Source organism: Phascolarctos cinereus, unplaced genomic scaffold (assembly GCF_003287225.1).
Source record: "Phascolarctos cinereus isolate Bilbo 61053 unplaced genomic scaffold, phaCin_HiC Scaffold_5;HRSCAF=322, whole genome shotgun sequence".
Taxonomy (NCBI): Eukaryota; Metazoa; Chordata; class Mammalia; order Diprotodontia; family Phascolarctidae; genus Phascolarctos; species Phascolarctos cinereus.
In genome coordinates, this window is record NW_027555958.1 from 30250914 (window position 1) to 30264925 (window position 14012).

The 14012-nt window shown below is 43.6% G+C and overlaps 1 protein-coding gene across 1 annotated transcript in view; it reads left to right on the plus strand.

Annotated features, from left to right (window-relative positions):
• The window catches only part of SMG6 (SMG6 nonsense mediated mRNA decay factor), a 172480-nt gene that overhangs the window by 94095 nt on the left and 64373 nt on the right, over positions 1-14012 (plus strand). The window contains 2 exon segments of the mRNA XM_021007027.2: positions 3405-3564; positions 3566-3607. Coding sequence (XP_020862686.1) covers positions 3405-3564; positions 3566-3607 — 202 coding nt within the window.

Here is a 14012-nt window from a genome sequence, read left to right on the forward strand (position 1 = left end):
GTGTCCGATAGAAGCCAAAGGAAAGTGACCAATGAGAACCAAAGACTTAAGGAAGGCAAAAGTGGCCGTCACTGGCCTCCTCCTTGGGTTCTGGCTAGAGGCCTCTAGTCTGTCCGCCCTTTTGCATTGCAATGAGAGCCCTTGGCTAGCTGTGTTCTCTTGGTGCTGGACTCTGAGTTGTCCTCATCTCACCATGACATTGGTGTGGAAGCTCTTCTCCACCCTATCCTCGGAGTGAGTTTTAAGGTTTTGGCACAGGGTGGGTGGTAATGGGTGAAAGTCAGGCATGGGCATGGGTCCCAGGCAGGGGCCAGTAATCCCTGGGAGGAGTCCGTTTTGGTTTATCTGAGCCCTGGGCAGGAGAACATAGTAATGAGAACCAGATGGTACCACAGATTTCTGCATCTTGGGTCTAAAATGGTGGGGCTTAGAGCATGAGAGGGGAATGTGGGCCTCCCACCAGGCCAGCTCTCGGTGGCGATTCTCTGTTGCCTCCTTCTGGCTGGGGAGGCTTCATGCCCTATATCCATCTCTCAGTATTCCTGACTAATGCAGCCCTATCCTGTACACACCCAGCTGCAACCCCAAGGCCTGGAGTTCAACTAGAAGACTTTTCACCTTCTTTCTTCCCTCGTCTTTCCTGTTTGTTTATTTTCCAGATTGCTGCTCTGCGCCTGAACAGAGTCTTTTGACCAGGGCTTACCAGGGTTGTGTTTCTGGTCTTGGGCAGTGGGCTCAAGTGCTCGGCGGGGTACTGGGGAAGCAGGAGGAGGAGGTGGAGGAACCTTGTGTGTCCCTGAGTGGCTCCCATGGGCAGTGCTAACCTCTGAGGCAGCCCCGATCGGCCCTATCACATCCGGTGCTTGTCTCTGCAGCCAGGACCAGAGGATAAACTATCAGAGCTGTGGGCCAGAGCATCATTCCTCTTATTATTTTCTTCTCTGCAGATAGGGGTCGTGGAAAGTTCAGTTCCTTTTAACCCTCAAAGCTCTGTTTATTCTACAGCTGGTAGCCCAAACGCCGTGTTTCCCATTACATCACAAAGGAGCTCGGACAGATCTCTGCACAGAAACGTGTTGCAACTGTTTATTTTTTTCCATATTTAAACATTTCTGACAGCCCAACCCAGCTGAGCCAAAAGATGGAGCTTTGTGAATGAGTCTGGTTGTTGGTGTCTGCAGAGAGAAACTTTAGCAAGCTGTTTGCCTCTCTCCCCTGTGTCTCTTCTCCCTTGTGTGTATTTGCCCACGCACAGTGTAGAGGCTGGTTACCTCTGCAGGACGTGTATGTGGATCGGAGGGCCATTGTGTGATTAATGGGGCCGTGTCCGGCCTGGCTCCCAGGACGCTCTTGAAAACAAGATGTTTCATTTCACTGCATTTTCCTCGTACAGTTATTCCAGTAAATAAACTAGCATTGGTCTTGTCCACCTGGAGCCACTCGGGATATTCCACACCCACCCTCCTTGATCCCCCCCACCCCTTCTTGGATCCTGCCCAGCGTGGTGGAGGCTTGCAGCTTGTCCCTTCCATGCCTTTTGTCTTGCCTTCTTCTGAGGGTCCAGAATGGTGATGTTGCTCAGGGTGAGGCCCCCACACTGAGCGAAGGCGGGAGGAGGGGTCTGAATACAGCAACTTCCCCAGGGAAATTTCAGGTTGTGGCTTGTGCTGGTCATTCCCTTCTGCTCTCTACCGTTCACCTCTTGGGCTGAGCTGTGAAATCTTTGAGGATGACTTTTCCTTTGGTGGAGTAGCATTCCAGGGCCAGTGGGTCTGCTCTTCAGTGGCCTCTCTCAGCAGTCCCGGCTATCCTGAGGAAATCTGACTCTCTCACGTTGCCTGAGTCTGCTGCCAGCCTTGGTTTGGCTTTAAGAGTCATACCTGGTGCAAGCAAGGCAGGCTGCTACCTGGGCCAAGGACTGTCGCATAGGCTGTTGTCGTTGTGGTTTGTCCTTTGTTCTGGAAGGGGACTGTGACATCAGGAAGGAGATGTCATGATCTGCAAGTGAATTGGATGTAAGTGAGGGAGAACTGTGCAGAGTCACCAGCGTCCCTCTCTCCATCTGGGTCCAGTGGCAAGATATAGATCAGGACAAGTGGAGATGGGCCTGGAAGCATAGGCCGTAATAACAGCCCAGATCACAAAAGGATTCGATAAGTGAAAGTGAACCTCTTCCCTCATCACTGTTGCCCTGGAACTTGAACTGAGAACAGCCAGATAATTCACAGGATTCTTCTTCAGGCCCAGCTGGTGTCTGATCATAAGAATGATACTGAGGATGATAAGGTTTAATGTTTGCTATAAGATTTTATAGCTTTGTGCTGGATCCCATTTAGTCCTTCAAGACTCTATATAGTTATGCAGTTAGGTGGGCCAGCCGGTTTCTTATAATTATCCCCCAAGAAACTAAGGATCAGAGAGGTTTTGTGATTTGCTAAAGTGATAGGGACAGAGCTGACATTAGTTAAGGAAGGAAGGACACAGGCATTTATGAAGCACCTACTATGTGCCAGGCACACTGTGCTAAGTGCTTTCTACAGGAATCTCATTTGATTCTTACAAAAACCATGGGAGGTGGGTGCTGTTATTATCTCCGTTTTACAGTTGAAGAAACAGCGCTTCAGAGGCTTGCCCAGGGTCACATAGGTAGGAAGTGTGTAAGACCTGATTTGAACTCAGGTCTCCCTGACTCTCACTGCTTTGTGCACTGTGGTGCCCCCTAGCCACTTCAAGGGAGTGGGATAGACAGTCTGACATCGATGTAAGGGTTTTTGTTTTGTTTTGTTTTGTTTTACTGAAAACATGTCAAAGATCTTGCTTTGGAAAAGAGATGAGGCCAAGACATCTTTCCTAGGGGTGATCTTGCCGTGTTTTTCTATGGCTTGGAAAGAGGGAAGAGATTGCAGAAATACAGGGAGCAAAAGACTCCTGTGATTCTTGACATCTGTGCCTGGGTACCCCATGTCTGTCGTGGGGGGTGGGGAGAAGAGTAAGGCAGGCGCCATGGTGACGTGTCCATGTGGCATGCACTTGGCTGGGCCAGAGCTGGGGAACTGTGGGAGCTGCCTGAGGCACTGTGTCTCGAGTGTCTGAGTGAGTGTCCCAGGCGCACTGTCTGCAGAGGCGACAGGGCCTACATGAGACAGCTGATCTTCTAAATTCCTTTTCCTCTCTGGTGGGGATTTAAAAGGCCCCTAACCAATTTTAGCTTTGAGTACATGGAAACACCCCCAGATTGTAGCCATGGGCTCAGCTTGGGATCCTGGCTTGCCTTGCAAGGTTTCCTGGCAGATGCCCATGCTAACGGAGGTTTGTAGAAGTCCCCTCCCTAGTTGTGGGTGCGAAGAATGCTCCAGTGCATCCCACCTCAGAGCCACTCATTCCTCTTCCCCTCTTTTTCACAGGGTCGCCATGGATGTGTGGGCGACGCTAGCTGATTTCTGTAACATTCTGACAGCAGTGAATCAGTCGGAGGTACCATTGTACAAGGACCCGGACGATGACCTCACCCTTCTTATCCTGGAAGAGGATCGGCTGCTCTCGGGCTTCGTCCCCCTGCTGGCTGGCCCCCCAAGACCCCTGCTACGTGGAGAAAACCTCGGACAAGGTCAGCACGAGGCCAAACATCCCCCCACTCCCACCCCTCCCCTTAACGCTCCAGACTTTTTTTATTCTTGGGGAAGTTTTCTGTGCAAACGGAACATGATTAAGTCATTGAGAAGGGTGTTAAGGGAAAATATCGACCTTTTAGCCGCTGACATCCAGCTCTGTGTCATGAAAAAAAACCCTCTCGACTTCCTTTGGTGTGTGTGTGTGCTCGCTGGCATGTTGTATATACGATCATTTCCTCACTTGTTTAAATAGTGCAGCTTGTGTTGGCAATGCTCTCACTCAGCTCCAAATGGTTTGCATCATGCTTAAAGCACCCTCCTCCCTCCGCCTCCTCCCTCCTCCTAGCCACAGAACTCGGCCCCAGGAAAGGAGCCAGGGCTTTCTTCCCTTCTCTAAAGAGGAGAGTGATAAATAGGTGACTAGAGAGAAGCAGACACCATGTGTTAACTTACAAAAGGCTTTCAGGAATATGAAGCATTCCCCACTGCCTGGTTTCTATTTTCCTTCCTTTAAGAATTACATTTTAACCTGGATTTTTTTCTTGTCTGTCTGTTTATAGAAAAACAAACCCCATTCCCTGTTGACACGGTGGGGACTGTGGGACTTGTGGCCTTGGTTCATCAGGGGAGTCCTTGGCCAGGTGGAGAGTGGGGCAGTGCTTCTAGCTTCCTGTTCCCCACATAAGTTAATAGTCTGGAGAGAAGGCATCCTGATTTCTTGCCCCCCGGGAATAAAGAATTCGCCTCTGTGGGGGCTGGGTTTCCTATGTGAGTTGCAAGTTTTGCAAATTTGTCGGCAGTGTGTCCCCTGGGGGAGAGACCTTTTAGCAGGAGCCTGTAAGTGGCTTCTTAGGAGAATGCTGTCTGTACTTCAGAAATTCCTGATGTGGTGGGGCAGAACTCTGGATATGTTGTGGCTACGGGCAGGGCGCATTAGGAAAATGTAGGGTTAAGGCAAGGGAATAAAAAAGAATTAGGAGACAAAAACCAAAATTCCAGACTGCAAAGCTGTATACAGGGGAGCCCTTAATTCAGTGTTCAATGTTGAGACCCCCAAAGTAAAGAAACTTTGAGTTGAAGGATATTGGTGTACTGGAAAATGGGACATGGGAAGTTAATAGATAGCCATTTGGCCATCCAAAATCATGTTGAGTGTCAGGTTTAAAGCCCCAGATGTGAAGGTATTGGCCTCCATCCAGTTAAAGATGAGGCAAGCAAAATGCAGTCTACTGGTGGGAGATGGAAGTGAGAAAATTTACCTTGTGCCTTACGAGAGAAGAAACCTAGGTGGGGGTTCCTCTTGAAGGGAATATAACCTGCTTTCTGCTTTCCTGAACCAGCTTCTCTCCCTGCTGGATCAGGGCATAATGTGAAGGACTTTAGTGTGAAAAGAGTGAGAGTATTTGACTTACCATGTATGTACAAAGTTTAGAGAAGAGGTTGAATCCGAATAAAAATAGCATAATCACCGCCTGGGTCAATGAAAACCTGCATTGCTCTTCCTTGATCAGCAAGTGACCTTAACTGTGGAAGGAGATGCTTTTGAGGCATGTGGTTATTGTGTTTCTGAGCTGGGAGCTGGAGAAACTCTGACCAGCTACAGTCTTCCCCTTCACACAAACTGAACATATGTCTCTTCAGCAGCCTTTCCAGCTTCAGTGCAGCTGAGGGTCCTAGCTGAGGTCCATACCCATAGCCTTGGTTCTGAATACCTCTGGAATTCAAAGGCTACACAGAAGGCAGATATAGCAAAAGACCAAGAACGTGCATATAACCCCCGCTTTGAAGGCCCAAATGGCAGAACAGAAAAACACCTGAGACAGAATTGTGGGGTGGGGGTGGAAGAGCACCTTTATATCAGCACATACATATTTTTAAAAAACTAAGAGTGTGCACACACACATATACACATACAGATACACGTGAGGGAACCTAAAGATGTGACACCCTGAAGCAAATCTGTGAAAAGTGGGGCGGGAAAAAGGATTTCCATAGAACCAACCAACACCTTAATCATAAGATCACAGCTTTAGAGCTGGAAAAGAACCCCTTGTTTTACAAATGAGGAAACTGAGACCCAGAGAAGTTAAATGACTTGCCCAAGGTCACACAGGTAGGAAGCATTGGAGGCAGGATTTGAACTCAGGTCCACTTCCCATAATCTCCCACCTCTGAAAAGAGGATAGGGGAAAGTGTCTTTTCTCTACTTTTCTCTAGGGCCAAGCTTGGTCACACACACACACACACACACACACACACACACACACACACACACACACGCCCCTATATACATGTATAGATAAATAGTTTTCCTGGTTCTGCTTGCTTTGCTTTGTATCGATTCCTAGAAGCATCCCAGTGCTTTTCTGACACGTTCATGCTTATCATTTCTCAGGAGCGTGGCGATAGGCCATTCCCTTCATGAACACAGTTTGTTTAGTCCCTCCTTAATCAGTGAGCAGCAACTTTGCTTCCAGTTCTGTTGTTGTTGTGGTTAATTGAGAGTTTCCTTTCCTTTTTCTTTTTAAATTATGTTTTGTTTTTCCAGTCCTCAGAAATCTACCTGTTCACCCTCCTGCCCTAATTGAGAATGAAAGAAAACCAAAACTGTTGTAAACATGTATAAGCAATCAAAACAAATTTCCATGTTTTCCTTATCCAAAAAAAAAAAATCTGTCTGGTTCTGCACTCGTAATCCTTTCACCTCCCTGTTAAGAGCAGCATGTTTCCTCATGGGTCCTCCGAAATTGTGGCTGGTCATTGTGCTGATAAGAGCTCCAGGTTCTCTCACAGTTGTTTCTTTTTACCATATTCTCGTCATTGTATAAATTTTTCTTAGCTTCACTTTGCATTAGTTCACAGAAGTCTTCCAAGGTATTTCTGAAACCATCCCCTTCATCATTTCGTACAGCACATTAGAATTCTGTCACATTCATATGCCATAACTTGTCTAGCCATTCTTCAGTTGATGGACACCCCTTCAGATTCCCCTTTTTTTCGACCTAAAAATAAAGTCATAAATATTTTTATACACCCATAGTTAAAGTTTGTTTTGCTTAGAACTGATCCCTCCATTAGTTTACATCTCCCTTTTCCCTCCTATTTCCCTAATGAGTAAAATGTATTTCTTACCCAGATATGTGTGTGTGTGTCTGTGTGTATGAGAGACAGAGACAGAGAGACAGAGAAGGTATTCTTCCATCCTCTGACCATTTCAGATGAGAGTGAGGATCAAGTGTCAGCCATTCCCCACTTTCTTGTTTGTGTAAATGTCAGCTCAGCCTGATTATGAGGCAGTTTTCCCTAAGCTTCCTTTCCCTGCCCTCCTGGTATATTTCTTTTCCCTTCTCTTTCTGTTTTTTTCTTAAGATCATCACAACATGACCACTATGTCTGTGACCCCTGGTGATGATAAAGTTGTGAAAGGATACATGTAGTCTCTCCTTACATAAGAATGTAAACAGTTTATCCTTTAGTTCTTTATGATTGCTTGATCATGTTTACCTTTTTATGTTTCTCTTGACTTGTGTGTTTGAACTTCAAAGTTTCTATGCAGCTCTGGTCTTTTCATTAGGAATATTTGGAAGTTCTCTCTTTTATCCATTCTACTTCATTCCATTTTTTTCCTCTGTAGAATTATACTCCGTTTTGGTGGGTAAGTATTCTTGGCTGTTAGCCCATATCCCTTGCCTTCTGTGATATCATATACCAAACTCTTCACTCTTTTATAGTGGTAGCTGCTAAATCATGTGTGATCCTGACTCTGGCTCCTTAGTGCTTGAATTCTTTCTTTCTGGCTGCTTGCAGAATTTTTTCTTTGACCTAACAGCTCTGGATTTGGACTATAATTTTCCTGCGAATTTTCATTTCGGAGTTTCTTTCAGGAGATGACTGGTGGATTCTATTTCTGTTTTGCCCTCTTGTCTAAGAGGTCTGGACAGATTTTTTTTTTTAGCCAGTTGGGGTTAAGTGACTTGCCCAGGGTCACACAGCTAGCCAGTGTCAAGTGTTTGGTCTGAGGCCGGATTTGAACTCAGGTCCTCCTGACTTCAGGGCTGGTGCTTTATCCACTGCGCCACCTAGCTGCCCCCATGGACAGATTTTTTGAAATAGATTATCTAAGCTCTTTTTTTCATCATAGTGTTCAGGTAGTCTGATGATTGTTAAATTTTTATCTCCTTTATTTTTGCTGTAAGATACCATACACTTCTTCTGTTTTTTCAGTCTTTTGAATTTGTTTTAATATTTCTTATTGTCTCATGAAGTCAGTGACTTTGGTCCATTCTAATTTTCAGGGAATTTGTTGCTTGGACAGGGTTTTGTACCTCTTACACCAAGCTGTTCATTCAGTTTCCAATTCTTTCTTCCATAGCTCTCCTTTTTTTTCCAATTTTTTTCCTGTAGCACTCTCGTTTAATTTATAAAGACATTTAAAGCTTCTTTTTTAACCTCTTGTTTTAGCTCTTCTAGGAATTCTACTTGAGTTTGTGCCCAAGCTGTGTTTTTCTCTGAGGCTTTGCCTGTAGATGTTTTGTAGATTTTGTCTTCTCCTGGGTTCATGTCTTGAGCATCCTTATCAGCGTAATAACTTTTTATGGTGGAATTCTTGTTTTTCTTGCTTGCTCATCCTTCCATCCTTCTTCCTGACTCTGGACTTGGTGTCAGGCCTGAGCTCCACGCGCTTGTGGAAGGAAGGCTTGGCCTGGTCTTACTGCTGCTTTCTTGGGATGTTGAGTTCTTTGTCATTCTAGGCCATGAGGGACAGCTCAGGCTGGGAACGGGCAAGCTTTCAGTGCTCCTGGTCCAGGGCGGAGTCTAATCGCTACACCCCTGGTCTGAGCGCTGCAAGTTCCCGACCTAGATTTGGATCTGATCAATATTAGGTGTTGCTGGACTCATCACTCTCAACTCACTGAAAAGCTGGGCTGATGCAGAGTGACAGAACCACAGGCTCCTTTTTGGCCTGGGAATCCTGCCCCAGTTATTCCTCTAAAGGCCTCTGATGGGACCAGAAGCTTGAACTATGACCCTGGTCCACTCGTGGTTCCAAACCACACCACTGCTGCTTTTTCCCAAACTTATTCAGCTCTCTTGCTGTGTTGCTTGGGGTCTTCTCCTGCTCCTTACCCCAGACGACCTCCTCAGTGTGTCCTGAATCTAGGACCTGGAACCAAATCATGAGCAACGAGGTGCCGCTTGGCACATGTTCCCCTTGTGGGTCTGGGCCCATCTCCTGCCCCAGCACACGGCCCTATGGTGCTGTTCCACGTGTTCCTGTCCAGACCTTATCTCCACAGTCCACGGACCTTTCTCCTGCTGCTGACCTAGGGCTGGAGAAACACCTCACTGGGATTTTGCCTTCAATTCACCTGCCAGAATTTGACCTGGTGCATTTTCCAGGTCTGTTTGGAGTCATTTGAGGGGGAGTACTAGGCTCTTCTGCTTCCTGCTGCTATGCTGTCCTGCCTCCACCTCCTCTGGGTCCTTTTTTACCACAAAACATACTGCTATGGATATTTGATTGTGTTGTAGGCCTTTCCACCCTCGACCTCGGAGTATGGGGCTTGGCAGTAGGATTTCTGATTTAAAGGGTGTGGGCATTTTGGTTACTTTCTAAGCATCATTCCAAATTACTTGTTAGAATTGATAGACCAATTCATAGTTTCCCCACATCGTATATTGTCGTGCCTGTCTTTTTGAAACCCCTGAGACATTAAATGTTCCCATCTTTTGTCATCTTTGCAGTCTGCTTTATGTGAGGTGAAAACTCAGAGTTGGTTTGAATACATTTCTCTTATTGTAGAGATTTAAACCATATTTCATCAAGTTGCCTTTGAGAACGCTTTGTTCATATCCTTTGATTGGTATCCATTGGGGAAGAGATCTTGGTCTTATGTATTTATGTTAATTTGTTGTCTATCTCGGCTTCCAGGCCCTTCTCACAGATACTTGATGTAGAAGCTTTCCTGCTTCATATCACTGAAGTGATTCATTTGATCTTTGATTGCCTGAATGGATTTTTTTGGTTGTTGTAGTGGTCCTTTGGGTGCCAGTTTGTTGGCCCTTCCTAGGCTTAAGGAACTGGAGCATCCTGGGATAAGAGGAACCAATCCACACACTCCTGATAGTCCTAGAAAAAGGGTAGCGTGATAGGGGCTGTCCAGTCACCTTGACTCCCTGACTGTGAATGTTGGTGTGAGCATCTTCTTACCGAGAAAATTGGCATGTGCATTTAGTCTTTAGCAACTTTTGCTCTTTGAATTTGGAATTTAAGAAGAGACACAGAGAAGGAGAAGGGTCCAGATCTTCCTAGATTCTAGCATGCAGTAATGGGAAATGAGAAATGGGAAATACCCTGGTCAGTGCTATCCAGTCTTTACCCACAGGTGCCCAGGGTTAGGCACTTGGATGACTTGCTTTGCTTCTAACCTTGTTACATTCATTCATAGAATAAACACCTAGAGAAGGAGCATTTACTGTATTCAGAGCACTATGAGAGTAACAAAGATTTAGGAAACGTGATCCCTGCCCTCAAAGAACATGCTAGGGAGACAAGCAGGAAACCCGTGGAAAGCTAAGTAGCATAGACAGTGTATGATTATGTCTACAAATAGGAGACATTCAGAATAAGCAGAGATCTCTCTGAGTTAAGAGCAGACAAAGACCTCATGGGTGGGGGCTGGGCCTCATTTGGATGGATAAGTTTTGGACAGGCAAAGAGAAATGGCATCCCATGTTCAGGCTACAACATGAACAGAGGGGCGGAGGTGGGTAATCTACAAGATGTGTTTGTGGGATGAGTAGATCAGCCTGGGGAGAGCAAAGGGTGAATGTTAGGGTGAGGGAAGACAATATTGGAAAGGTAATTTTAGGGCCATACTCTGAAAAGCCTTGAAGGCCAGTCTTGAAAAGCTTTTATTTTTGGGCAGTGGGTGTCAGTAAGGGTTTTGAGCAGGAAGTGATGGAGGAAGCAGCATCTTTAGTGAGAAGAATACTAGCCAGCAGTCAGGAGGCTGGGCTGGGTTCAAGCCATAACTCTGTTGCTCAGTGACACCCTTCATGATCTTAAACCAGTCACTTCCTTTTTAGGGACCCTGATTTCTCATCTGTAAGAGGAGGGGATTGAATGAGATGGTCTCTGAAGTCCTGTGCACCTCGAGCATTCTGTGATTTGTAGTTCTTGAATGAAGGCAGCTTTTGATAGAAGTGAATTTGACAGTGAAATGCAGAATGACTAAAAGACAGGAGGTTATTGCCCTTATCATAGAATAAGGGGAGAAGGGACTGTGGTACGGTGTTTGAGAAATGGAGATGAGAAGAAGACTCGTTACTTATTCCATTGGTTTCTGTCAGTGTAGAATTCACATAATTTTTGGATGATTTTTGAACACTGTTTTATTGTTACTTACTCTCCAATTTCTGGAGTTCATTGTGTTTGAGATCTGGAGTAACTTGGAGTTTGACTACAGATCAGCATAGACACCTGTAAATATCCTCACTTAAGATGATCAAGAAACAAGGGGATAAAGACCCAGGCCCTCACAGCACGAGTGCCACTGTAGCACCAAGTACCAGGCTCAGCTGGCAGCCCAAACCATTCTTATTCCTACTCTGTGTCTTGCTCACTACCATGTATAGACTGCTTTGGTCCATGATATACCAGCCCTATGCACCTCACCTGTCTCCCATAAATAATGTGGTAGAAGAACAAATATATTCAATGGATGATACATTCTACTTCAGCCGCTGCATGAATAAGGTGTGTGGCTGCCCTCTGTTCTTTTTTTTTTTTTTGAAGAGTAGCATTGTGTAATATATTTGGGTTTTTTTAATTAATTTATTTTGATTTATCAACAATCACTTCCATAAGCTTTTGAGTTTTAAATTTTTCTCCCCCTCCCTCCCCTAGATGGCGTGCAATCTGATATAGGCTATACATACACATTCCTATTAAACATATTTTCACATTAGTGATATAAGTAAGAATTAGAACCAATAGGAGGAACCACCAGAAAGAGGAAACAAAACGCAACAGAAAAAAAAAATAGCAAATAGTCTGCTTCGATCTGCATTCAAACTCCATAGTTCTTTCTTTGGATGTGGATAGCATTTTCCATCATGAGTCCTTTGGTGATGTCATTGATCCTTGTATTGCTGTATTAGTATTAGTATTAGTATTAGTATTAGTATTAGTATTAGTATTAGTATTAGTATTAGTATTAGTCATCGCACAACATAGCTGTTACCGTGTACAATGTTATCCTGGTTCTGCTCACTTCACTCAGCATCAGACCATACAAGTCTTTCCAGCTTTTTCTAACGTCTGCCTGTTCATTATTTCTTACAGCATACTGGTATTCCATTACATTCATATACCACAACTTGTTCAGCCATTCTCCAATTGATGGGCATCCTTTCAATATCCAATTCTTTGCTACCACAAAAAGAGCTGCTATAAATATTTTTGACCATCTGGGTCCTTTTCCCATTTGTATGGTCTCTTTGGAATACAGCGCCAGAAGTGCTATTGCTAGGTCAAAAGGGTATGCACATTTTTATAGCCCTTTAGGCATAGTTCCAAATTGCTGTCCATCTAAGACATCTCCAAAGGCCTCATGATGGAAAATGCTATCCACAAAGAAGAAAGAACTCTGGAGTTTGAATGCAGATCAAAGCATACTATTTGCTATTTTTTTTTCTTCTGTTGTGTTTTATTTCCTCTTTCTGGTGGTTCCTCCTGTTGGTTCTAATTCTTACTTACAACATCACTAATATGAAAATATGGTTAATAGGAATGTGTGTGTGTGTGTGTATATGTATATATATATATATATATATATATATATATATATATTATATATATATAGCCTATATCAGATGGCATGCCATCTAGGGGAGGGAAGTGGGGAGGGAGGGAGAGAAAAATTTTAAACTCAGAAGCTTATGGAAGTGATTGTTGATAATTCAAAATAAATTAATTAAAAAAAATTGTTCTCCAAAATGTTTGGATCATTTCACAACTCCACCAACAATGCATTAGTGTTCCAGTTTTCCCACATCTTCTCCAACATTTATCAGTTTCCTGTTTTGTCATGTTGGCCAATCTGATAGGTGTGATGTGGTGCCTCAGAGCTGTTTTGATTTAGGGCCTCGCTTTTGGACAAAAACTTTTGGAAAAGCTGGAAAACATTCTGGCAGAAATTAGTGTTAGAACAACATCACACACTATACCAGATAAATTCCAAATGAATGCATGACTGAGATACGTGGACAAATAAGAGGGGTAATACTTATCACAGGTATGGGTAATGGAAAAATTCATGACCAAAAAAGGGATGGACAAGATTATAGAAGGTAAAATAGACAGTTTTGGTTACATAAAATTGAAGAACTTTTGCACAACAAAATTAGTTAAAATTAGACTCCTATGGACTAATAAGGAAGCATGCTTTCTACCTCCTGACCGGAGTGATGGACTCAGGGGAAGAATTAGATATCAATTTTTTTGACGTGGCAAATATCTGCATTTGTTTTGTTTGGGTAATCTTAAGTTTTACAAGAATTATATTTCTTTATTGGAGTCAGAGAAGAGGAGAACTTGTGATAAGAAAGAAGGGAAAGGAAAGGAAAAAGGAAAGGAAGTCACTGAAACTTTGTTTAAAATGCACACGAGACCTGAAGGAAGTTCAAAAGGAAAAACAAACTATCAGGGAAGCTTTGAAAGTAACATATTAAATTTACTTCTTAAAAAAGCGAGCTGTCTGTGATAGAGATTTAAATTTTTGCATGGAATCATTTTTTTCTGTTCTAAAAATATGGAAATGTTCTTTTTTATGTTCATTAAATTAAGAACAAAGCTCCTAATTAAAGAGGAAATGGCATAATTGAGGGGGGAAGTCATTGTAGCAAATTTTACTGATAAAGGTCTGACATTCAGTATGTTTAAGGAACTGATTCAGAGATATAGGAATGAAAACCCATCCCCCATTGATAAATGGGCAAAAGATATTGAAGTTCTCAAGGGAAGAAATCCAAGCTATCAATAGTCATATGAAAAATGTTCCAAATCACTAATAATTAGACAAACACAAACTAAAGAAACTGTGAAATTTTACCTTTTGCCCATCAGATTGCCTAATATGACAAAACAGAAAAATGACAATTGTTGGAGGGGCTGAGGTAAAACAGGCACATTAAATACAATGTTGGTGGAATTGCAAATTGGTGTAACCATTATGAAAAGCATTTTGGAATTTTACTCAGAAGCTAAATTATGCATATCCTTTGATCTGTCAGTTCCACTACTAGGCCTAGACCCCAAAAAAATTAAAGATAGAGGTAAAGGTTCTACATGAACAAAAATATGGCAGCTCTTTTTGTAATGGCAAATAACTGGAAATT